Source organism: Centrocercus urophasianus, unplaced genomic scaffold (genome assembly GCF_019232065.1).
Source record: "Centrocercus urophasianus isolate 14NV4802_14NV808 unplaced genomic scaffold, USGS_Curo_1.0 seq_12, whole genome shotgun sequence".
Lineage (NCBI taxonomy): Eukaryota > Metazoa > Chordata > Aves > Galliformes > Phasianidae > Centrocercus > Centrocercus urophasianus.
Window position 1 is genome coordinate 39492433 of NW_024884364.1, and position 25388 is coordinate 39517820.

General features: G+C 37.5%; 1 protein-coding gene across 1 annotated transcript in view; it reads right to left on the minus strand.

Annotated features, from left to right (window-relative positions):
- Positions 1–25388, minus strand: part of IL1RAPL1 (interleukin 1 receptor accessory protein like 1) — a 584229-nt gene that overhangs the window by 14908 nt on the left and 543933 nt on the right. The window contains exons 6-7 of the mRNA XM_042810633.1: positions 14489–14621; positions 12495–12640 (exon numbers count right to left, since the gene is read on the minus strand). Coding sequence (XP_042666567.1) covers positions 12495–12640; positions 14489–14621 — 279 coding nt within the window. The remainder of the gene's footprint in view (positions 1–12494; positions 12641–14488; positions 14622–25388) is intronic.

The following is a 25388-nucleotide window of genomic DNA, read 5'->3' on the forward strand; positions in this document are numbered from 1 at the left end:
ATCCCCTCCCTTATTCCACACATAAATAAGAAAAAGCTCAGGTTTTGGATGAATTTCAGTCTACTGGCTAAGATCAAACTAGGGATTTTTTTTTTTCCCAGAAGAAAAACAAGCAAACAAATAAACAGAAAGCAAAGAGAAAAACAGCTTGAGGGATGTGAAGATAAATTATCCTAGGAAATCCAAAACCACACATCTCAGATATCTGCTAAAAGCTTTGACACAGTTTCCCAATGATCTGCAACTCATCTTTATTCTCTTCTCTTTCCACAAGCAGGGTTGGTTTACGTTTAGTCATTTCAAATCATCCCAATTTGTCAGTTCTGACATCATCATTCAGAACATGGGCACCCCCGGTCCCTTTGCTGCACTCTGGGCTGGAGATTGACATGACTGAGATCATGCCATGTAGCTCTGTTCCTAAGGATGAGGACTCTGGTCAAATGTAGCCACATCTAACAGTAACCTCTTCAGTAGAGTCACTTATCAGGGAATAAGTAATGCTTCACCTTCAATTCTTCCCGTCTAAACCATGGCATGCTCAAGGAAACTTAAACAGCTTCATGACATCCATTTTGTTTTTACTTTGGTTATCAATAGGAAACTGACAACTGGCAACAAACAAAAAGTGTGGGAATGTTGTTAGCAATGTTGTAATTTGAACTAAGTAATAAATGGCATCTCTTACAACCTTACAATCTTACAGTATTTTTCCAACACTGCTCAGTGCTAAGGAATGCCAAGAAGTCAAATCTTGGAAATCCAAGTCATACAGTTTTGCTTCAGCTCAGCTCCATGTTGCTTTCACACCATCCTCTTCCAGTGGGCAGCATCTGTCTGAACAAAGCACTATAGCCCTGATGTAACCAACTAACAGGCTTAATTTTTATTTATTTATTTATTTATTTATTTATTTATTTATTTATTTATTTAGTGGTTATGTAGACTTGACACAATATGATTCAATTAGAGAAATAAAAGCTTATAGAAAAATGTGAGAATTCCATTTATTTTGACTACATCTATTGAGAATCACACACTTTTTTATTATTTTGAAGTGACTGTAAGAAGATTTCATTGCTCTCTAGAAGACTCTAAAAGTGTAATAAAATAAAATAAAAGAGTATTTACGTCCTGTGTCATTCTTTCCAAAACTGTGCTGGAAACTCCTTTGTGTTAAATAATTTTTAATACTCTTCTGGTCCAGAGAGGGGAATGTTATTAAAAACAGCCAACAAAAAAATTGTTTGCACAGACAAGTAAGACAGTATTTTACAATATCAATGGAAATGGAAATTACTCAGGGCTTACTATAGCCTGTTTATCATTTTGTACTACAGGTGTTGCAGCTGTTCAGTAGGGACCAGGAGAAAGGGTTTTTAATGTGTTGGGTTGCTAGGTACCAAATACTCTCTTTATGTGCCTGCTGTTATGACTCACTGAAAGAGAGGGGAAACTTTACAGCTGGAAAACAGAAGTTTTTGCTAAATTAATGATTTTGAGATTAGATGAAAAAAATAACTGCAAGTAGTTACTCATTCTTTAACCCTGTGCATGAAATCAAATAAATGGACCACATCCATTTTGCTATAAGAGAGGCCCTCCCAGGTGCTTTTTTACCCATAAAATAATTCAAGACTATTCTGGTATACTTTCTTTGATAATCTGAACACAGATGAGCCTACCCTAAACCTGCTAGATAAGCAAGCATGAAACAAACTCCTCAATTCACCCTAAAAAGTTTCTAGAAATTTCCTTTTTATCTGCCGCCACCATAGTCATTGATGAGCACAAGAAGGATAAGAAGGGTCTTTCTTAAACAGATTTGTTTGCAAAGTCAGTTTCTTGCTATACCCTTTGTGCACAGAAAGCTGGTATTTTCATCCATGCTGAGCTATGTTTATCAGCACATCCTCGCCCTCTGTCTCGAGTGATGTTTATCAGGCCCTGAGGCAGAGACACAGTAATTAGCCCAGCAGTCTGCTGTATTCTCACATCCCACTGTGCCAATGCCTAAGCCAGCCCCTAAAGGCCCAAAGCTGGTACAGCCCCATCTGCATGGCGCTGTGAAGAGCAGCACAGATTAGCCTGGGCACAGTGCTGCATGCAACTGTGTGCTTTCAAGCCTTGAGCTAGTGTTTCCCCCAGGTTGCTAAACTGTACAGGGAAGCTAGCCATATACGTCAGGATTTTTTTGAAGAGCATCACTGTATGCTACTCAGAATTGAAGGTGTCAGAAGCAGCAGGCTCAGTCCAGCCATTAGTGTTGGCCCCTCAGATGGCTGCCATCATTTCACCTTCCTGTGTCTTGGATTTCCTTGTGTGAAGTGGGAAGGAGTACCTGGACTCCTTCCTGGGAGAGGTTATTCCTGAATGGTGCCTTGTGACGGTGATGTGCATGAGAGCAGGAGCGTAGTAAACATGTCATAGCAAGGACAGAGTGTGAGGCTGCCTTTGTAATAATATGATTTTTTTTTGGTGCTGCCTTATTCTGTCTTTAGCTTTGCAATTTAAGTATGACTGCTACAGCAGGCACTTCACTGCCTTTGATCTGCTTTTCCTGCTTAAACGTAGGTTTCTCGTAGTGGATGGATGCTAAAAAGGTTCAGTTTCTTCTGTGCCTCTTCTGTGGCACAATACCACATCAGAGGGGAGAGACAAAAAGAGCAAACCTTTTAAAACCCATTTAACCTCTGTGTTACGTTGCTCAAATTACAGACCTTGCCATCCTTAAGGAGCCAAGACTGAATGTAGAAAGTAGTAGAGGAAAATTACTTGGCCAACTCTTAGGGGGACAAGCATTCTGTTAAACACAACAAACGAGTGAGCGCCAAGGAGCTATGTTCAGAAGCACAGCAATCATTTAGTTACAGGCAATTAACAACAGTCCTCTGGTAGCACGGAAACAGTTCTACTCCAAGGGAAAACACATTGATTACTGCTGCAGTTGTAGATTGGTTTCTGAATAAATAGCTTCAATTTAAAATGAGATTTGTTACAAGCAGTTTGACCAATGGCTACAATTTTTTTTCCTTATCAGGAGTCTTTGGCCTGGAAAGCCAAAGAAAGAAACAGCTAATTATAATAAAGTACGTCCTCTCTAAACATCTGCATGATGCAATGGAAATAAACGTACTCATTTTATACTGATCCTATCCTAATTATCAAGCATATCTTTGATCTTCACCTGAACTTAATTTTTTATAAGCTTCCCTTCTCTCTGTCACATGTGTAATGCACTTATCTTAGTTTACAAGAAAGTAAATAAAAGGGTGCCTTCAATATTCATATATTGTGACTTATACAATGTGCTTCAGAGACCTTACATTTAATGATCTGTGATAATTTAAAATTAATCTTATTCTATTCATTAGTTTGTATACAGCTGAGCTACTAAGAAAAATAATTATATTTCAAGCATCCTTTTGGGTGATTTATAACTCTTGGAGGATGCGTGATTTATAGCTGTGTATTCAATTTCTGAAGCTTTTTCAAAATCCAATTACAGTCTATCTAAGGTTTCAATTTTGCAGTCACGCAGATTGCTTAACTTCACAGACTATAAGTAATCCTTCTGAAGTCAATGGGACTATTCACAGAGCTTCAGGTTATCCCACACTTAAATCTTTGTAACTTTGTGCCTAGACTCATTTTCCTTCTCTGCTTGTCTTGGACAATTTCACTTATAAAGCTAAATGCTTGCTTAGATTCAATCTTCAATTTATCTAGATATAGGTTCCAAGACTTCAATTATTAAGTAAACATTGAGATAATGCATATAATTAGGATGGGGAGCAGTAAAAGATGATGATTTCTAAAACTCTCAGCTATTGTTTTCTATGAGAGAATGGAAAAAGCAGATACTGGTAACCTGAAGAGATGCATCATAAGATGTAGTTTTGACTGCAGAGGTGTGTTTCCAATAAAGGAAGGAGAAGGCCAGCTGATTCATCTGAATCTCATTTCACATATCAGCAGTAAACAGTAGACAGATATGACGAAGAAAGAAACCATACTCACAGTTTGAGAATGGAGAAGTATGCTGTTTTTTCCTTTTTTTAATGTACATATATACATGCATGTGTATTATTATATATATATATTCAAATCCCTACATTTTGAGATTTTTCTTCATTTGTTTCAAAGTACCAAATAAATCTGTTTGTATTTAAGGAAGATTGCTTTATGGATAATGTTGCAAGTAACCAACTGACAAATGTAGGACAATAACACTTCTGAAGCCCATAGATTAGGAGTAGCAGACGTGAAGTGTTCATTAGCTTGATCATGAAACCATCTCTTAACAAAAAGCATATGCTTACTGCCAGCAAAGGGTCACACAGGACAGTAGATGTCTGCAGAGTCCACTTAAGATGGGTAATTTAAGTTACAGGTAGTTTTGTTTTTTTTTGTTTGTTTGTTTTTTTGTTTTTTTTTTAAATGTTTTTCAGTGCAGTAGCTTCATTTTATCTGTTAGAAATACTGAGTTATCTCACCCTATTTACTAGATCAAAATATAGTGTAAGCACTGGAATAGGCTCCCCAGGGAGGTGATTGAGTCACCATCCCTGACTGCGTTTAAAAACCATTTGGACATGGTGCTCAGGGATGTGATTTAGCAGAGGGTTGTTAGGGTGGTGTGGTTAGGTTGTGGTTGGACTTGATGATCTTTAATGTCTTTTCCACCCTGAGCAATTCTGTGATTCTATATACTCCCTATTCATACATGTATGTATGTATTAGTACCAATCCAAGATTGGAATCTTGTCAACCCATTCACTGGTACAACAGGCAGCATATCCAAGCTGCGGTTCCATTGAATTTCTCAGTGCTACCAAAATACAGAAAATCATGTGTGATAATGGTTATTATATTCCTAGCGTTGACATTTTTATTCCTTCTGAGAAGTGTGGGATACATGTTCTCAACAGAAGAATAATTACAGTCCTGAGTATGTTATTTTAAGGAAAGACAAGATTGGAAAAGACATAGATGCTGCAATACCATTGAAGTACACTAGATTTATACACAGAACACTGCATTTTAAAGGCAGTTTTTACTTCAAACTGAAGGAAAAAAAAATCATTGTGATGCTGAATTGAAATAATGTCTAGTTAGCTTACCAAGTAAGCAAATTGTGTATGACTTAAACATTACTGATTAGGACAGCTTTTATTTGCTTATTGCCATACAGAAATCAAACATCCCACACCATTACTTCTTTTAGATCTGCTGAAAGAAATGAATGTAAGAAGCACTTGGAGGTGCTAAAATGTGAAGAAAATAGAGTACCAAGTTCTAAGGATGCAAAATCATAAAACATGCTGTTTACATTTCTTCCTAAGGATAGCATTAATGAATAATTTACATCTGCGTGGCTTATAAAGCAATCTGTGACATTTTACTTTAAAATATTTTCTTCCTTGTTAATCAAGGTTAGAATTGAAGTTATATATATAGACATTACATAAAAAGAACATATCTCAAAAGTGGAACAAAAGCTGTTTTAAAAGGAATATCTTAAACAACCAACTTGCTTGACAGTTCTTCAGAGAAGAACTGGATTTAGGCACATGCTTGGTAATCTGGCTAATCTTTTCACTGGAGAAGTCTTACTTCAGTTTTAAAAGGATGAGAAAAACCTTGCTGATGAAGAATTTTATGAATACTATCTGTCCAATACCATTCGAGAGCACTTTGCTAATTTACTGATTTTAGATGAGATACTGAGTGTAAAAAGAGCAGTCATTTTTGGTTAGGCTTGAGGAAAGTAGGCAGGATGTTTTACACTTTTGGCCCAGCATCACAAACTTCTTGAGTGACTGTATCTTTGTACTGCTCAGTAGAAGACATCCTGTAGGTTTCTTCAATGGCCATAGGGGAGGAAATCAATTCCCATCAGATCAAATCAAATTTTGCTTCCAATTCTGAAACAGAGAGGAGCTCATAAGAGCTTTTCCTGCTGTGCAGAGTAAAAGCTGAATGCATTATATGCTGGAAAATACATGTGTGTGAGGTCTTAACAAACCACGTGGATCTGAGTTTCAGAGTAGTTTTGATTCCACTGAGACTTAAGAGTTGTGCTCTTAAAATTCCTGCTTGATATTTTCAAGTAATTAAAGGCAATTAACAGAAGCTGCAATATGAAACTCCTTTCTCTCGTATCTCATGTGATATGAGCCATTCAGAAATTTCAGAAGCACCATGAAGCATTATGGCAAAGGGAGCTGTAACACAAGGTTTCTTCACAGAGGTCGGAAGATCTGGTTCTTTTAATTGTCACACATGACTACTACTGTGAGAAACTGTATCTAATGACTGAAATGCTCATGAGATCAAAAATTTACATTATTCAAGATTTTAATTCATAAAACAAATTTACACTACGTTGTGAATGACACAGTAATTTAATCTGCTTGTCAACAATTCCATTACCATTAACAGCTGGAGGAAGAAAAGTCAGAGTTTCCTACTATTCAGAATTTGCTATTAAATTATAAAGGAAACACTAATGCAACTTTCTATGAGCATAACTTGCTTTCATTTCAAACATGTATTTTCATGGGCAAATTCAAACAGAACAAATCTCTTCCTTGTAACAATTTATTTTGTTTAAATTCTTTGTTTCCATTGAAAAAAAGTAAAAAGCTGCTTTAACCATCCCTGAGTTACTCAACTGCTCAATGAAAGAACGTCATACTCAATGACAGAGGAAAATAAACCCAAAACAGCACTGAAAATTGCACTGAGAAAAAGAGAAGAAAGATAAGAAGACACTGACAAAATCGCATAAGATATATTACCTGTTCCCAGGTTTGTTAGCTATTCCAAGAGAAATTTAAGTATATTATTTAGCTTCTAAAAATATCACTAAAATAAACATTATGATAATATAGAATTTGAGATTATTTTTGCTTCAGAATTTTAGTTGCAAGTATGCAAACAAAATTTTTCAAAAAAGTAATCACAAAATAAAACAATAATCTGGATTTCCAGCTGAATTTATAATTAAATGAGACCAGAAGGGATTTCATCCAGCATAAAAGTCATACTTTGTAAGATATAATACTGTAGAAGAACATTCTTTCTCGTTATGCATTACACTTTTATTTATTATATGAGAGTTTGTCTTTTTGAATTAAAAGCCTGTGAAAAAATAGAATTACAGTGTATCACAGAATCATAGTATCCTTAGAGTTGGAAGGGACCTTTAAAGGTCATCTAGTCCAACTCCCCTGCAATGAACAGGCACGCCACAGCTAGATCATGTTGCCCAGGGACTCATTCAGCTTCACCTTCAAAGTCTCTGGGGACAGGGCATCAACCACATCTTTGAGCAATTTATTCCAGTGTCTTGCCACTCTCATTGTAAAATATTTTTTCCTTGTATCCAACTTAAATCTCCACTCTTGTAGTTTGAAACCATTTCCCCCTCTCATATCACGACAGCCTCTGCTAAAGAGTCTGTCTCCTTTTTTTTCCTTGCAGCCTCCATTTATGTACTGAAAGGCCACTACCATATCATCTTGGAGCCTTCTCTGCTCTAGGCTGAACAGCCCCAGTTCTCTCAGTCCATCCTCTCATGAGAAGTGCTCCATCCACTGGATCATTTGTGTGATCCCCCTCTGGATGCACTCCAACAGGTCTATGTTTCTCCTGTAGTGAGGGTTACACATCTCCACAGTACTCCATAGGTGAAGTCCTCACTATAGGAGAGACATAGACCTATGATTCACTCCTTACATCACTTGCAGTATGTGGTCTGTCATTAATAAATTTGTACTTAGAAGCTGTCAGTATTATTCTCAAAATTAATTTCTGCTAGTTTTCTCTACCTTGTTGAAGATTGACCTGTAAATGCTCCATGATAGCTATCATCACAAAGTAATAAAATCAGTCTTGGATCTCAACAAGTGGATTTTTCTGCTCACAAAAAAATAGAAAATAACTTGATTACTTTAAAGTTGATAGAAAGAAATTTGGTCAGCAGTTGCAGAAAGAGAATGAAAGTTACATCTCTTGGGTGTTGGTCCTTCTCTATTGACATTACTATGCTTAAAATGCTCTGCTTCATCTCCTCCAGCTCTACGTTAAATGCTCCCTATGCACAGAATTTGAAGAAAGTCCAGTGTCTAAAACTGATTAGCCAGCTGCACAAAAACATTGATCATAGGTTTTATCCTGTGGCAGTCAGAATGTAATAGAAGATCAGGAGAAAACCAGGGTTACACAGCCAGACATGCAGAGTGCCAGTACCCGGGCTCAGAGAGCCCAGATCTGCTCTGGGGCCAGATTCCTAACCTGGGGTAGATTTTCCTGCACCTCTCTATGAGCTTTCTCTTAGAACATGAGAAGCTCAGAATTTTTATTCCAGGGTTGAATCAGGAAGAAAGTAGAAGCCCCCTCACTTGGCTGCATGCTCTGGGTGCTTGTGTGTGAAGGGAACATCATGAGCTTGTGTGTTAGGCAAATGGCTCCCTGTTGGACTGACTGGCATGAATGGTAAGAAGGATTCAAGCAGGACGTTCCTGGGGATTTAGACTTTCAATCACTTGTCTTTTCAGGATGTGTAATTGTAGGCATATCCAAAAGCTCAAGCTGGAATTTCAAGGTTGTAGAGAATCACAGAATTTTTTGAGTTGGAAGGGACCCTTAAAAGCCATCCAGTCCAACTTCCCTGCAATGAACAGGGATACCACAGCTAGATCAGTTTGCTCAGAGCTATTGCAACAGACTCTGCTCAAGAGTCTGCCCCCTTCTTTCTTACAGCCCCCCCTTAGATACTGAAAAGCAGCTTCAGGTCTCCTCAGGACCTTCTCATCTCCGGGCTGAACAGCCTCAGCTCTCTCAGCTTGTCCTCATAGGAGAGTTGTTTCATCCCTTTGTTCAATTTGTGGCCCTCCTCTGAACATGCTCCACCAAGTCTGTGTCTCTCCTGCACTGAGAACTCTACATCTGGCTGCAGTACTCCAGGTGAGACCTCACCAGCGCAGAGTAGAGGGGCAGGATCACCTCCCTCAACCTAATGGCTGTGTTTCTTTTGATGCAGACCAGGATATGGTTGGCTTTCTGGGCTGTGAGGGCAACTTGCTGGCTCATGTTCAGCTTGCCATCCATCATCACCCCTTGGTCCTTTTCTGCAGGGCTGTGCTCTACCCATACATCTCCCAACCTATACTGATGGTACTTGTACAGCCATCACCCAGGTGCAAGACCTTACAGTTGTATATGTGGCCGAATAAAAGGCAGAAAGGCAGTTGAAAGGCTTAAATTTGGAACCTGAGTACCCACTGCAGAATTTAGCCCTAAATATCTCTTTTCACAAGATCACTCTTTGTTCAGTTACAAAGTTTCCTGCTTTCTTGCTCCTATTGATCTGAGTGATAATGTGCCACATATGAAATATGAGTGACTATAAAATTTTCTTCAGGTAAATAGTGAACATTTGAGATTTAGCGTTTCTGTTTTCTTACACTGGTTTAATAAAATTAAAAAAAAAAAAAAAAAAAAAAAAAAGAAGCAAGATCTATAACTAGAAAACCATGCAAAACTAATAACTTGCTGTTTAGAAAGCCAGTTTGCCTTATTTCAGGCCTCCATTGTTCTATGTGAGTAAATAATCAGAAATTAATAAAAAGCTAACTCATTCCTAGCAGAGACTAAATGTGGATCTAAACAGGAAACCTAAAACAAAGTGTTGTCATGGTGATATGCAGGAGACTAAGCAAGCAGTACAAAGCTCCTCTTCTGAGGAAACCTGAGAGACGAGCTTGCATTTCTGTCTGTCATGGTTAATTTATCATTTCACCAAAACAGTTGTCAACATACAAATTATATTGAAGGCTTATAACAGGTGTCTTGTTTTTAATGGGCACAACAGATTTTGATTCTAAATCACAATTTCAGATTTAGCCTTACTTAATCTTTTTGAGGAGCTTTTGCTATTTTTACATTTTACTATTTAAAAGGGCAATTAAATATTGAGATTACTTCCTCTTCAGTATGTCATCATGAGGCCACATACTGTAATGAGTTTCACATACTGATTTCTCTGAAAAGGGAATGAAGAAAAGTAGGACCCTTGCAAAATTTATGCATGCACACTTTAGATTTAGATAGATTTAAAAGCTGGCGGTCACATAACAAAAATGGGTTATGTGCCATGTCACTCTTGGTGTTATTGCTTGTATGGAAGGGAAAATAGGAACTAAACATCAACAAATGATTTAATACGTGTCAGTTAGTTAATTATTGGTTTTAAAGTAATTAAAGCCTTAAAATTCTGTCTTCAGCACTTCATGTAATCACTTTGCTATTAAAGAAGGACAACACATTTGATCTGAGTGGGTTTCTGTTTTATTTATTTTTAGATTTTTGCTCTGAAATAGGTGTCTATGGCCACCAACTGGTATACTTTAAAGTTCCAATTACTTAAGTTAATTTTCCATTTCAGTCCATCTGAGAAAATATGCCAAATGCCTATCTAAGTGGAACATCTAGTAATTACACCCACATCTCCTGAGAATCATTGAGAAAAGTTCATAAAAATAGCCATGAATTCTTTCTTTTCAGTTCACTGGGGGTACAGAAAAGTCCATCTGCTTAAACAAACGAATCACACCATCGTGGGTTGTGGCTTCCTGTTAAACTCTGACAGATTTTGCATGTTGCAGGGTTAGAAGTAAAGACATCATTGCTGTGATATAAATTGAGATGCCATAAGTATTTCAGTACCATAGTATGAACCTAGTGTGCTTACCTGTATAGCCTAAAAAAACCACGGTAATGAAAGCAAAGTATGGACACTCCTTGCTGTCTTAAACCAGTAGGATGAAGTGTGATGCATCAAGCCTAGGCATGTGAAGCACCTTATGGGAAGTAAAGTGAAGAAATAGAATCTAGGAACCTTGCTTTGTGAGAGACCCTCCACCTCTCTGTAATTATCTTCATACAAGATCTTTGTGGACATCAGGCTGACATCATGGAATGTGAGCGGTGAGTAAAATTAGGAAGATCTTTAGGTATTTCCGTCTTCACTTCAGAAACACTGGTGCTATGCAAATGTTATAAGGAAAGGATCCACAGTCAGACTACTAGGTACTCTGACAGGCTGGACTGCAGACAGTGAAGTGGATTGAAAACTGACTAGGCACAGGGGTCAATTGGTGCGAAGTCTAGTGAGAGACCAGTAACTAGTAGCATACCACAGGGGTCAATACTGGGTCCAGTCCTGTTTGACATCTTTTCTGAGGATAAAAGTGAAGGGGACAGAGTGTTTCCACAGCAAGTTTGCAGATGATAAAAAACTAGGAGTGACTGATATGTCAGAAGGTTGTGCTTCCATCCAGAGAGAGCAGGAGAGGCTGGATAAATGTGTTGACAGCAAACTGGAGGAACAAGTCTGGGGACTGGTACAAGCTGGGGGCCACCTTGTGTGAAAACATCTAAAGAAAAAAGAATTTGGAGGTACTGATGGGCACCAGGCTGAACACGATGTAGCAATGCGCCCTTGCAGCAAAGATAGCTAATTGTTTTCTTGACTGTATTACACAAATTACTGTCAAGCGGTGGGGCAAAGTGATCTTTCCTTTCTACTCAGTGAAACTGTTCCAGTTCTAGGATCAAAAGTACAAGAGATATATTGGAGCATCCACTGCAAAGAGCCAGGGAAATGACGAAGGGTCTCTGGAGTATCCCTCCTGTGAGGAAAGGCTGGGACTGTTCAGCCTGGAGGACATGAGGCTTAGCGGAACCAGCAATATGTATAAATACCTGATAGGGAAGGTGCAAAGAGGACAGAGCCAGACTCTTCTCAGTGGTGTCCAGAGACAGGACAAGAGGCAATTGGCTCGAAATGGAATGCAGGACACTCTGAACTTTAGAAAGTTTACTGTGCAGGTAACGGAGCCCTGGCACAGGCTGCCCAGGGAGGCTGTGCTTCCTGGAGATCTTCAGAAGACACTTAGGCATAGTCCTGGGCACTCTGCTTGGGTAGGGGTTGGGTTAGGTTACCTGAGGCCCATTCCAACCTCAACCACACTGGGATTCTATGAGGTGACTACATTGCTATGTATATTATTTCATTATGTGTCTGCATTGATAGAAATAGAATTTATTTGTCGCTGGCTTTTTTTTAAATATATATTTGATTTTATTTCTTAGAGAAAATGATTCTGGTTTTATTAACTTTAACTTCCTACCTTTTTTTTTTCTCTACTGAGTCTTCATTAGTTTTAAAGTTCATGAATTATTAAATGCATCCGTGAAAGAAATATAATTAAAAGGTGTTATTGTGTTTATGCTAGTGACAGCCTGAATTAACAGCAACCTTTCTGTTTTATTTTGAAAGTTATATGAATGCCTAGGGAAAACAATCATTACCTATTAATATCTCAGGAAAACAAAATTAACATTTTTGTCAAAAGGAAGTTTTACACACACAGTCAGGTTCCCCCTACAATGTATCATTTAATGGGAAGAAGATGTATATTTACCCCTTTTATGTAGGAGAATACTGGCGTGCCGGCGTCCGTTTCCATTCTCAACATAGCATGAGTAATTGCCGAGGTCTCCTTCCTCCACAGAATTGAGAATCAATGAGATAGAAACTTCCTGTTCCCCAAGATGTTCCTTGAGAACCCTAATAAAAAAAAATCATGTGTGCTCTTCTGCTTGTGTCACAGTATAGGAATAGATAACAATGACATAATAGTACTACTTACAATTCTCAGCTCTCAGGCTTCAAATTTAGCTATGGTTTTATGAAATCCTAATTAAATTATATCATGCCTTTTTCTCATTCACTTCTAATGAAGAGGTTTAGTTTTGTAGATATTAATGAGAGTTTCAGTTAATTGTATTTAAACATGATGATGCACACACTGATAACACATTATTGCACACTCTGATGGAGACCCTGATCAGTAGTTTGTAGAGTCTTGAAATGTTAGAACAGAAAAAGTGAATACAGTTATTTTCAGGTTTAGAGTGATGCTAGTAGTCTTGATCAACACACAGTTTGTATACTGAAAAGTATATTACTTCAATGTATTATAAAATTTAGTATTGTAAGTAAGTCAGTAAAATAAGCTAGAATGCCAGATGCCACTCATTCATACAGACAATAATGAAAAGCAAAGACCAGCATAACTTTCTACTTGTCTTCCTGTTGCTTTCCCCCTTATCAAGCCTAACAGCTGCTTTAGAAATCTGGAAAAGCAAATGAGAAACTTCTACACGCTTCTGCCTTACTTCACACCTGACAAAATATGTGGAAGCCAGTCTTCTGGGTCCTCAGTCCACAAAAGAAAAAAGTGGCAATGAGGTTTTTTGTCTTTTTTTTGTTAGCTTTCAAAATGCCACATCTGCTTGAAAGGCTTATGAATATTTTTACATAAGAAATGCAGCTAATTAGTTGTCTTGTGCTTTTTAGCGCATTGATCTTGAAATTTATAGAATAAAATTGACGTACACTGATGAAATATATCTCAATATACAAAAACAAAAGACCCTGAACATCTACGTGGCCTTCTTGAATTTGGTAAAGGAAGTTTCTTCCTTTAAACAGAAGTAGTCCAGGCCAAAGCTGAAAAAGAAAGTGATGTTTGTCTTTTCATGAAGTAATAAACTCTCATGTATGAGTTCAGGTAAAAATAAGCTCATAGTTCTATTACAGACAATTATTGTGAATATAATACACCTGTGATTATTTAACTTCCTTGATAGTACACAATTAGATTTTCCAACATTTCTGTGTTTATCCATGATGTACAAACACAGTCATGTACACACACACAATTATAAATGAAAACAGAATCTCTTTAGATTCAAGTAATTACATTATGTCGGAGTTGGGAAGCTATGTCAAGTATGTTATTCACTGTACAAACCCATTTTTTTTTCTCAGTATCCAAATGAGATAACACTTTTAGAAACAGGAAAAGTACATGACGTGAATCACCAGATTCTTTCTATAACAAATATTTCAGCAGCTATAACCAGCCCACATAACAGGAGGTTTAGATCTCACAGGCCAAATAACATCCCAGGAAACTCAGTTCTTTCTTTGAAGAAGAAAAGTCAAAATATTCAGAAAGAGAAGTCAGACTTCAGCATTTATTTAAGAACTTGAATTTTAAAATACTTATTTTGACCTACTTTTCTTGGTATATTTACTTTTCTTTATTTTTTTTCAGTAACTAATGGTAATGTTTAGTAACTTAGTGCTACTGGTTTCGGTAGTTTTCCACAGTTTGGAAAAGTCATTATGACACTAAATAAGCTTTTGCAGCTCTCTTTGCACCAGGTCTTGCTATATTTTTCCATTCTCTACAAATGAAATTGAAAAAATTTAAGTGAACATTGTAAAAAAGGGACCGAACCCCAAATGTTCCTGAATTAATCTATAGTAATTACTACATTAACTGTCAAAAAAGATATTGACTAAGAGACTATATATGTGTATATATATATATATTTTTTTTTTTACCTGATATCACTTTCCCAGACTCGACTATCATCCAAATCTTCAATAAACTTCTCCCCTTTCATCCAGTAGATTAAAGGACTGACATCTCCACTATATCCAAAGAAAGCTCGGCAGGTTAGATTAGCAGAACCCCCTGTTAAAAAGAAAGAAGGAAAATAAGTTATTTCAGAATTTACAAAAAAGATTCATATTTGAATCAGTAGCTGTTTTAAACAATGTACATCTGTAAACACCCTCAACTTCCAGTCATTGCTGGAAATGTCCAAACATATCTACTTTACTTGCAGATGGTTTTCACTGTATTTCCTGAAAATAGAGACAATAAAATTGAGTTTAAATGTTGCAGAAGAACAGGATTCAACTTTGTATGCTTTCTCAAATCTCTTAAAATTTTTGAACTTTTTTTTTTTTTTTAATATGGAAACAAATTCAGGATGCTGTATAACAGGAAGATGAGTAATTATTAAATATGTCTTATCTGAAATGATTTATGATTTTCAATGAAAGAATCTGACTCCTCTAACAGGCTTCAATTCTCATTTCCACGACACAAATGGTGCAGAATCGCATTAGAAATTGAGCTGCTTTTAATCATTTTCATAAAGCTTACCTACAGTTGATACAACAATATGTCATTTGTCAGCAATGCCTACTGAGGAGACAGGAGTATACCAGTACTTGAAAATAGGAGAAGAAAGTCTCACTCATAATCAGAAAGTTTGAACCTGCATCTCTGGTTAAGGAGACAATTTCATGTCATTCAGAGCAAAGAGAAAATAAGCTAAAGATCTTTGAAGAGAGGGCAAAAACTCTTTTAAATATATTTTCTGTGCTCCTTGGAGTAGTGCACAGGACTGTTCTTTGCAAAATCATCTTCTTACAACATCATCTCCTGAATGGTCAGTACACCTTCCTAGAAACCCATCCCCTTGATCACTATACAGGGAGAGCTCAGAAAGTGCCATCTGAAAGATGGATCTCACTGGAGAGATTTTGGCGATTCTGAAGCCATTTGCAGGGAGTGAGATGATCATTATGACACCAATTAATGAGAGTCAAGGGCATGAAAAATGGGATGTGATAAACTTCCTGACTGTTCCCAGGACATTTGAGTAGATGCAAACTTGCTTTCTCGGAGCAAATGCACAATATATATAAACTAACTGTAACACACAAATATGTGGAAATGAAAAAACAAAACCATGAGGGATTATGAATACATTGGCTACAGTCATCCAGTCTAGCATATGTTCAAGGCTGTGAAATGCCTAGTAATCACAGCTCATAGCAAGGTTCTGTGATAAATGGATAACCCCTATGCTGACACCACTGTCAGAAGGAAGAGCGCTAACTCATCACTGCCACTCCTTGGGTTTTTTCTGCAGCTTTCCTACCAAATCAGGGTATGGCTGAAAATGTTTGGCTCTTAGGAGCTGGTAAGATGACAGCTGTTGGAACTGTGGCTTCTGGACAATTTATCCAGCATTCACAGAGATTAGGCACCATGGGTTCTGAACCATCAAATCTCTCTGGGCTCTTGCAGCTAATAGGCACCCACTAAGCTGCTTTATACACTGTGGAGGCCTCTAAGACTAACAGGCAAATACTAACATACATATGTTGCATTTTTTTTTTTTCTTTCTCTTAAAAAGCGTATATATATATTGAGGGGAGAAATGTAAAAAAACAAAACAAAACAAAACAAAACAACAAAACAATAAAAACAACAAAACAACCTCTGTAAGATAATAGACTTCCTTAAATTCTTAAAGAACGTTTCCCCCTAAATAAAATATTTGAACACCTTTTTAAACACAAAATCCAAAGTTTCCTTTCAACATGAAATATTTCACCTGAGAAATAGATTGGGAAGGATGTACTGCCTCTTAATAGCACTGTGTAAATTACAGTTGCTGAGCAAAGGCCATTAACGTGCCAGGTGTTCAGCTATAAATTACCTATACAGTCTACCTTGACCAATCTTCACACAAAGCCAGTGGGAAGTTCATTAGTAGGTCATCAAGAAAGATTCAGTGATCATCTAATGACCAGCTGTGACCATTAATGAGGAGGTCTGTACTCTTGAGCTTACAGCTCTTAGCAGAAGGCAGTGGAGCTTACTTGCTGGAGCAGAGATGCTTACAGCTGTAGGTGCATGTATGTAATAGATAAAGATTTCCTGAAGAGCAATATTATATACAGATCTTGATCCCTACTCCAGGGCTATTCCCACATGAGTGCGAGTATGCTAAGGCTTCATTTCTCAGTAGAAGCACACCTTTGAAGTGAACAGTCAGAAGAAAAACAGTTTAGAATGTAGTTTGGCTGTTCTATATGGGCAGTCTGTTTATGAGAAGTCTGCAGATTTTTAGAAAGTGGTTAAAATTAAAGTAAATAAATACAATAGCTACTTTGTTTTGTGTTTAAGCTAGTGTACAAAACTACCTGTCAGCCGTTTTGTAGGTATCATTTACAATTTACACCAAGCAACTATTTTCCTCTGTGTTTTCCATGCTGAAAAAATCATAGGAATGTGCTGAGAACTGTAAATGCTCATTGAGTGGGTATGACTAAGTGGGTATTGAGTGGGTATGCTTTTTATGCCATTAATTTAAATTTTCCTGTAAATGCTGGATTGTTACAGTTTTATAGTTCACCTCTGAAGGGATTTAAATGCAAGTTTTAAATGAACTACTGGGGAAATCCATATCTATCATCTTTGTGGTGAGATGCTGTAAAATCTTAAGAATGTTCTGCTTAATCTGGATCTTTGTTAAGTTTGTTATTATTATTTATTTAATTTTAACAGACTGAAGTCAAGAGTCATGAGATTGGAGTTGTTAGATGAAACTTAAATTCATTCATTTATTAAAACAGTCAAGAAAGGATAAATAGGAAAAGACACTTCGGAGCTTTTCAGCATAGCTCCATTGCTTTGACCTTGAAAGAGAACCATAAAGACATGTGAAATGACACCTAAAAAGTGAGCTTCAATTAAGTATTTCTCCATCATCCTTATTTCTGACAATTTGAGTTGATTTTTGTAAAAACTGGAATAAACATCGCTAAATATTACTGCTGTTTCTTGTGATAAATTTGCACTGTCAACTCTAGCTTGATGAGTTCAAACTAAATTAACCCAAAGGTCTTTGCTACTTTAACTAGAAATAGTTTTTGTTGCACAGTCTCCTTTTGAGTAGACTGAAGTGTGAGGAAGTACAACATGTACTTTCTTGCAGCAAACAAATGCAGACAGCAGATTAACATGCTGGTTTGTGCCCATTTTTGCTAATAGGCAACATCTGGGACACTTTGTAAACTTCTGCTTTGGGAACCTTTGTCCAGGAGAGGGCACTGCCTAACTTCTAAACTTTTTTTTTTTTTTTTAATCAAATTCTTATTGTATAAGCTCTAATTAAAAACACTGGCTTGCTAAGAACCTGCTAGTTGTAATTAGCAAAAAGAGAATATTTTGTGGTTGGTGAAATGTCATCTTGTATGGGCAGTTTGAATTGCTCTCTTACTCATCGAGTTATCATATACTGTGATGACGCCAGTTCCAACTTCAGATTCAACAGATTCTTCATGGGAAATGCAACGATTTTGTGAGAAGCAGTGATAATTATCAGACACCTTCCTCAACCTCTTTCTAAATGAATTCTTAAAGATGTGTTAAAGGAGTGAATTCAGAGCCATGAACAACATCTAGAAATGCTGAGGGCTGAGAGAGTGGAAATGTTGTGTGTTTAAATATGGGACTTCTTTTTATTGTACATTGTAAAGCAATTATAGCACTTATGCATAGGCGATACCTACACACTTACAAGCATGCCATGTATTTGTAATATTGACTCTTCAAAATGAAATTGTAAATGGCCAAGGCAGATGGAATCAAAGTCTCTCACACACAAATAAGATTCTTTTCATTCATTTCAGAGGAAAAAGTACTGATTAAGTATCTTCAGCCTTCCAGGTGGAGGGATGCAAAAATTACTAAATTCCTAGGTCTGATGGAGAAGCGAATACTTCTAACAAAGTCAATGACCCACTTAGATTGCCAGTGTTATCTGCCAAGCCCAGCAGGCAGGTAGGTAGGTAGAACATGTTTGTGTTTTCAAGGAAGTTTCACATCCTAAGGCAGTTTCTCAAAGCCTTGTTATAAACATGACTAAAAAGGAAATAGAAGAAAAATAAGTGTACATACAGCTTTCAACCATGATACTTGATCATGTGGGACCTGTAAATCTTCCCTTAGAGCAGGGTGATCTGCAGGGATTCCTCTAGAGTCCTTCCTTGCCTACACAAATCATCACTTGCTGCTATGCTGCCCACTGGTTCACATGACTATTTTTGTATCTTGATAACTTGTACCCTTTTACCAGATTGTAACTGTCTTATTATATCTTTCACATAGTGGGTTAGGCCAAGTTTTAAAATAAAATAAAATATTGTTTTCTGAAATATAACTGCAAACTGGGAACTAATAAATTCTAATCTTCTCACTGAGTGGTATGTTGTGACGTCTTTGGCAAGTCATCATGTCTTACATCTATACAATTGCAAAGACACAACGTGCAATTTTCCTCTACTTAGAATTCAGTGGATGTAGATTTGGAAAAGGCTGGGTATTATCATTGCACTAAATACTATCATACAAGTGTGATACAAACTGGCTGAATGTGATTACAGAGCTATATCTCTTCATTAATAGACTTGTCTCTATTCTGCTATGCCACTAAGCAGAAAGTTGATTGCGTGAGACTTACATATTGAATGAGTTCCTCAGGCCACAAATGTGTAAATTCGGAGTACACACAACCAGTCCTCCAAAATAAAATAAAAAATAAAAAGTCTGAAGGTTTGCAGCAAGATCAGAGAGAGACTGTAGCTTTTGAACCTTTTCTGAATTTGTAGATATCACTACTTATTAAAAATTACTTCTAGAATTTCTGATTTTTAGCTTTTTAAAAAAGTTTTTGTCTTGCTCATTAGAGGTTTTTCTGTTTGTTTGTTTGCTTGGTTGTTTTTTTTTACATAGAAACTAGCTCTCATTCAGCAATAGGGCCAGACTAATTTGCCCATGTGCAGTCATTCACTGTCACATGAAAAGCCTTGTACTGCACAGGGCTTCCAGCTGCTGAATTACAGTTCAACAGTACAGAAATCAATGTAGATGTCTGTATGTCATTCCTTACATGTTGCCTGCCAGCCCTGAGCTGTTTGAGTCTGTAGTTAATAAGGTGCTATACTGAAATATACATGATTAGATCTAATATTAACCTTAAAGTATTAAACTTTTCTGATGGACTGCATCATAGTTTGTGAAGGAAAAGAAATTCAAATCTCTTTTGCTTGGAATGGAATCTTTAGCAGCAGAACTGCTATAGACAGTCAATGAGAATAGTGATTGCTATAGCAGACTGCAGAAAAATAAGTGATCTATGGGACTCTGGACTTAAAAAGCACAGGACATTTCTCAGATATGTACATTGTCTCACTAACCTTCATTTCACATGAAGAAACAAAACCTCTGAACCAATAATCTTGATTTTCCTACCAGCAGGCCTTCCCTTGTGATAGATGGTAACGTCAGACTGATAAATTAGCTGTTCAGTAAGAATTTTTCATAATTTTCTCTTCAGAAGTAGTGTGTGGAGTGGGAGACAACTATCACAAGCATAAAGCAAGAGTCACTAAAGAAAAGCAAATTCATCAGAATTGTTTTACAAGCTTAACTTTTACTCCAGACGCTCTTTCTCTCTTTCTTTCTTTTTTTTTTTTTTAAGACAAATGCATTTCTCTAATTCTTTATTCTTGTGCTCTCTGTCAGATGAAATGACAATTTCTGTTTCAAAAGCTTAGCTGTTTCTAGATATGTCACAAGAAAATATCCTTTATAACAAAATATCTTCAATAAAAATATCAAAGAGGTGGCTTTAAATGTCGAACATCACTTGTTTTTCAGCTCTTACAGTCTTACAACTATTTATGTTTAAATCTGTCTATACTGTGCATAGCTTAGCATTCTTCAGTCTTTTGTTTTTTTATTCTTCATTGACCATACTGCTTTTGACTATAGTGCTATGGCTCTTGCATTTTAATGGTGCTACATGGCAAGAGCAAGCTTAGATGAAGATCCCTTTGCATACAGGAGTCCTATATGGGAAACAATACTCTGAATGGTCTCTACACCTTGTAGAGGTGAAAAGAGGCAGATAGTTCACAGACCTATGAGTGCCACTGCCCTGCAGCAATTTCTGACTGTCAGGATGGCCTCTTGTGACTTTAGCTTTATTCCATATCAAAAGGGGGTCATGTTTTGGGGGACTCCTTGAACAGCAAAAAGGGTTTCCTATTTATTTTACATTTCAGAAAGATTAGATTAGGCAAAATTTGAAAATAATTTGATGTGCCTCCAGTTAAAAATACTTACTGATGAGAAATACATGAAGAGCTAGAAATTAAGAGTTCAGTATACGGCTTGGAGCTCCCAAGAAACTGTCAAACTGGGAGAATTACTCCACAACTCAAATAAGATATTTTCAAGCCATTACAACTCTCGCATTTTCTTCATTCCCATCAAAAATCCAAAGTCAAAACAAGAGAATGAAATTAGACAGCTTCTTTGAGGCAGAACACCAGCATCACTAAACATGTTCTGTTAAGGAGCTACTGGTACATAATGGGTAAATCTCAGTCCACCCACGAATCCTGAAATCACAATAACTTTGTAATATAATATGCTTGCAATGTTATAGTGTCCCTTCCATTTTGCTTTCTTTAACCCATGCAAACTGTAGAAATAACAATTTTTTTATTTTTATTTTTTATTTTTTACTTTTTTATCTAATTATTTTTTTAACCTGAAGATTATTAGATTATTGACACAACAGATGAATCCATTTAAATCTCTTACCATGGAGGTTTTGCTATAAATCTTGTTCTTTCTGAACAGAATACACTGGTTTTGCTTTGGTCTCTCGAGGGTGTTAGTCCGTACCAAAAATCACTGAACATCAATCACGACAGCCAGCTGCAGCACTAGCACCTTCCCTCAGCCTCCTGCTCAGGTGCTCCATACAGTGCTTTCCATGTAAGGGAAAGGCAAACTCTGTCCTGGATTCTAGATAATGATAAATTGCTCACTTTCTTTTTTCCAAAAGAGTTTAACTCTGGGGAGCTGTAGCGAACAACTTACTGTGTCAGAACACACTTAAACAATATCAATAACATTAAGGAACAGATCTGGCAATTCAGTTTACATACAAATTATCAGCTATTCAATATCGTGTGGCTGTTTTAGCCCTGGACTACACAGCGCTTAGCAAGCAATGACAGAAATGGAGCTTTACTCTGTGGTTTTATAATACCTGTTCCTTCTCTGCTTTGGAAAGAGAGATTGTAGTGTTTGTGTAATCATTAGATACATTAGAGTTCACATAGCAAATGCTCAGTTTTGAGTCATGTATATGTATGTTGCTCCAAAAGTAATGCCTCTCATTTATTTCCACTGAGACTACAATCAATACAAAGAGCACAATAACACTGTTTGAAGAGCAAATTCTTGCTGTGCATTTCTGCCCCACACAACAGCTTTTCCCTCTCGTTCCTTTTCATGGGAGCATCTGCTCCACACTGAAGCCTGCCTAATGCTCTCAGCCCCAGGAACACGCTTTTCCTACTCTTGTTTTCTGGATCGATGAAGGCCTGTGATCCTCAACCAGTGGTGCTATTCTTGCACCACATGTGACAGATGGGGGGAACTAATCTTGTTCTCTTGAATAAAGCCTACTCAAGGTCTGGCTTTAGGTTGAATACCTTTCCTTGACAGAAAAATAGCCTAGCTGGATTAGGGACACAAAAGGAAGAAGCAAAGCCAGACATGCCCATCTATGTTTGAAGCAGGTGCAGTGCTGAGCATCATAAAACACTTTTTTTCAAAAATAATTTGCTCAATCAAGAGCAATTAATCACCAGATTGCTTTTGTTTTTTGTACATTTCTCTCAGGAGAGACCTGAATGCTGGAAAATCTGAGCAACTGCAAGACTTCCATAATTTATCTTCTTGTAGCAGCCATGTGGGCCTGCAGCTCTCCTTCATCCTCCTTTACTTGCAGTTTCTACAGTTACACTGTGTAGGGTCCTGCCAACAAAGATCCTGAGAGGTTTAGGGCTCCTGGATACAAAGCCAAATTCCTGAAGTCTGCTAGCAGGACATCAATCCTCATTACCGGCACAGCTGTGAGTTTCCTTATTGGTTTGTATGATGTATCCTTGTCTTGCTGCACGCCAACCAATACTGTAATTTTTGTTTTACTTTGTTTACCTTTTGTTTACCCTGAGAAGTATGGGGAAGAAAGTGAAGCAAAATTTGACTTCGCTCCATCAAAGTCCTAGGAATGAAGAACACTGTGATTTTTACAAACAGGAGGGGAATCAACTCTTTGAAAGGGTAGATAACTGCAGGACAAGGAGAAATGGTTTTAAGTTGAGGGAGGAGAGATTTAGGTTGGATGTCAGGGGGAAGTTCTTTACAGAGACAGTGGTGAGGTGCTGGAACAGGTTGCCCAGAGAGGTTGTGGATGCCCTGTCCCTGGAGGTGTTCAAGGCCAGATTGGATGGGACCCTAAGCAGCCTGGTTGAATGTGGACGTTGGTGGCCCTGCATGTGGCAGGGGGGTTGGAGATTCATGATCCTTGAGGTCCCTTCCAACCCTGGCCATTCTGTGATTCTGTGATTCTGTGATTTTAACTATTTTTGCATGCCTCAAAGTGAGGTATGAAAGCACCTATGAGTGTAGTAGTAATGTAAAGTACTGCTCACCCCACTGCTCATCCCATCCATGCCCCACCCACGGCTTCCAGAGTGGACAACTGTCCACGAAGGAGCTGTCAAACCCACTGTTACTTGTGACATGGAGCTGGAGTTTTAATCCAGATCTGCAGAAGAAGAGGCTTTGTTAACTCTTGCACTAGCATAACTCACATCTAAAGTGTACTGTTGCAGTTAAAGGCTTTGCCTTTTATTGCTGCAATAATCTGTGTGCGCTGTTACCTATTGCTGATTAATTAAGCAAAGATGCAATTTTAGAAAGTGTTTAGTATGGTGTTTACTTTTAGTCCTTTGCATTCTAAATGTCATCCCTTTTAAAACATGGTAATTACAGATGAGTATTATTTATACAACAGACCAAAATGCATGGCCTTAGGCACAAAGTAATGCATAATTGCATATTCAGCCAATTTCTTAAATGTATGATGTACGCTCTTTGCGGAGTTCGCACTTTGTTCAAAATGAAGTCCTATGGAGTAGCTGAAGTAAGATCAAGAGGAAAAAAAAAGCCTTCAAAATTCCTTCCACTTTTGCAGAAAAATATTTTTTAAATTGGGATTCTTAGTCTTCAAATACAAAAAGTGGGAAGGAACAAAGCAGCTAGCCACACAGAACCAGAGCAAAAATCCCCATCCCAGCAGCTGTACCTGACAGTGCTCAATAGCAGAATGCCAACATCTAGATATCAGAACCACAGTCTCTGAAATCCTCTTGCTTTATGATGAAAATGTCAGCAGTCTCGGAACTACAGCAGTGCTAATAATTAGAAGGAGGGTCATATGGCTGACTGCTTTGGCAATTATCTGTCTGTTCTAGCAGGATGTACAGTATTGATTTTAAAATGTTCTGTCTGTATCCTCACATAGTACAATGAGGTGTTTTGGTAAAAGGTATTCCAGTTCTTAATGTTTAAATCAGTGTTGTGTGGGCAGGAGTTTTGTCACTGGGATTAGGATGTGACCTCTCCATGGATACCAGGAATCTGGATGGCAGTAATGAGGTGTCCTCTTAGAGGCAGGATGCTGGCACCTGCCAACCAACACAGCAGTAGCCAAGGAGAAGATTCCAGCAAAAGGTTGAGCTGCGGGGGAGAAGATATTGGTTTTTATCTTCAAACCAGAAAACCTCAACATGCCTAGTGCTCTGTGTTTCCACTGTCGTCCTTTCACATCCCATGCCCTCCTCTCCATCCTAGAAATCTCCTTGTCTGGAGATGGCTGCAGGATGAACGCTCCAGCATCCTGCTCAGGTGAGAGGCAACCTAAACTGTATTAAGACAGAGGTACATCTTATACCTCAATCCTGATATGACGGCTCTGATCTGCTAGGTCTCTTCAAGACCACTTGATATTTTGAAATTACATCATCTAAGGAGTCATGAAGAAAAGAAAGCACAACACTGTAAAAAAGATGTGTGGGAATTGTCAGACAGCAGCTGCTTTTCTTCATTCTGAAGATGAACCTGATGCAGCTTTAGGAGTAACGTTACAAATTAGAGCTAGCTAAGAGAAGCAGTTGGCCATCCTGAATAAAATGATTCATTCCTAATATGATTAGTACATGTTACAGATTAGAATGAAACTGAAATTTAAGTTTGAAAAGAGCGTTTGTCAGCAAGGCAGAAGAAAAAGGTTGACGTGACATTTTCTGCATAAATGAACACTTTGAGGAAAAAAATCTGCTTTTAATGTTCATTTTCAAGATATTTCTATTGAGAAGTTATTGGTGACTCAAATGTCACTTAAAAAAAAAAATAATTCTATTGACATGGAAGATATTACAGATGAGCTGTTAGAAGAGCTGCAAGCCGCTAAGACATATAAAGAATGCAGAGCGCTTAGCACTTCCTTTGACTAAGAAGAATATTACTTAAAATTCCTGTTGCAAATTATTGCTTATTGGTTAGTCAGAAACATAATATACACTCCTTTGTATCTCTTACATAATTTTTACAGATTTATTAATAAACTGATCATAAAATGATCGATTATGGGAGAAGACACACTGAACTAGAATAGGATTAAATTTCTGTAGTTTAGCCAGTGGGATGGAGGAGCAGAGGTGTTCA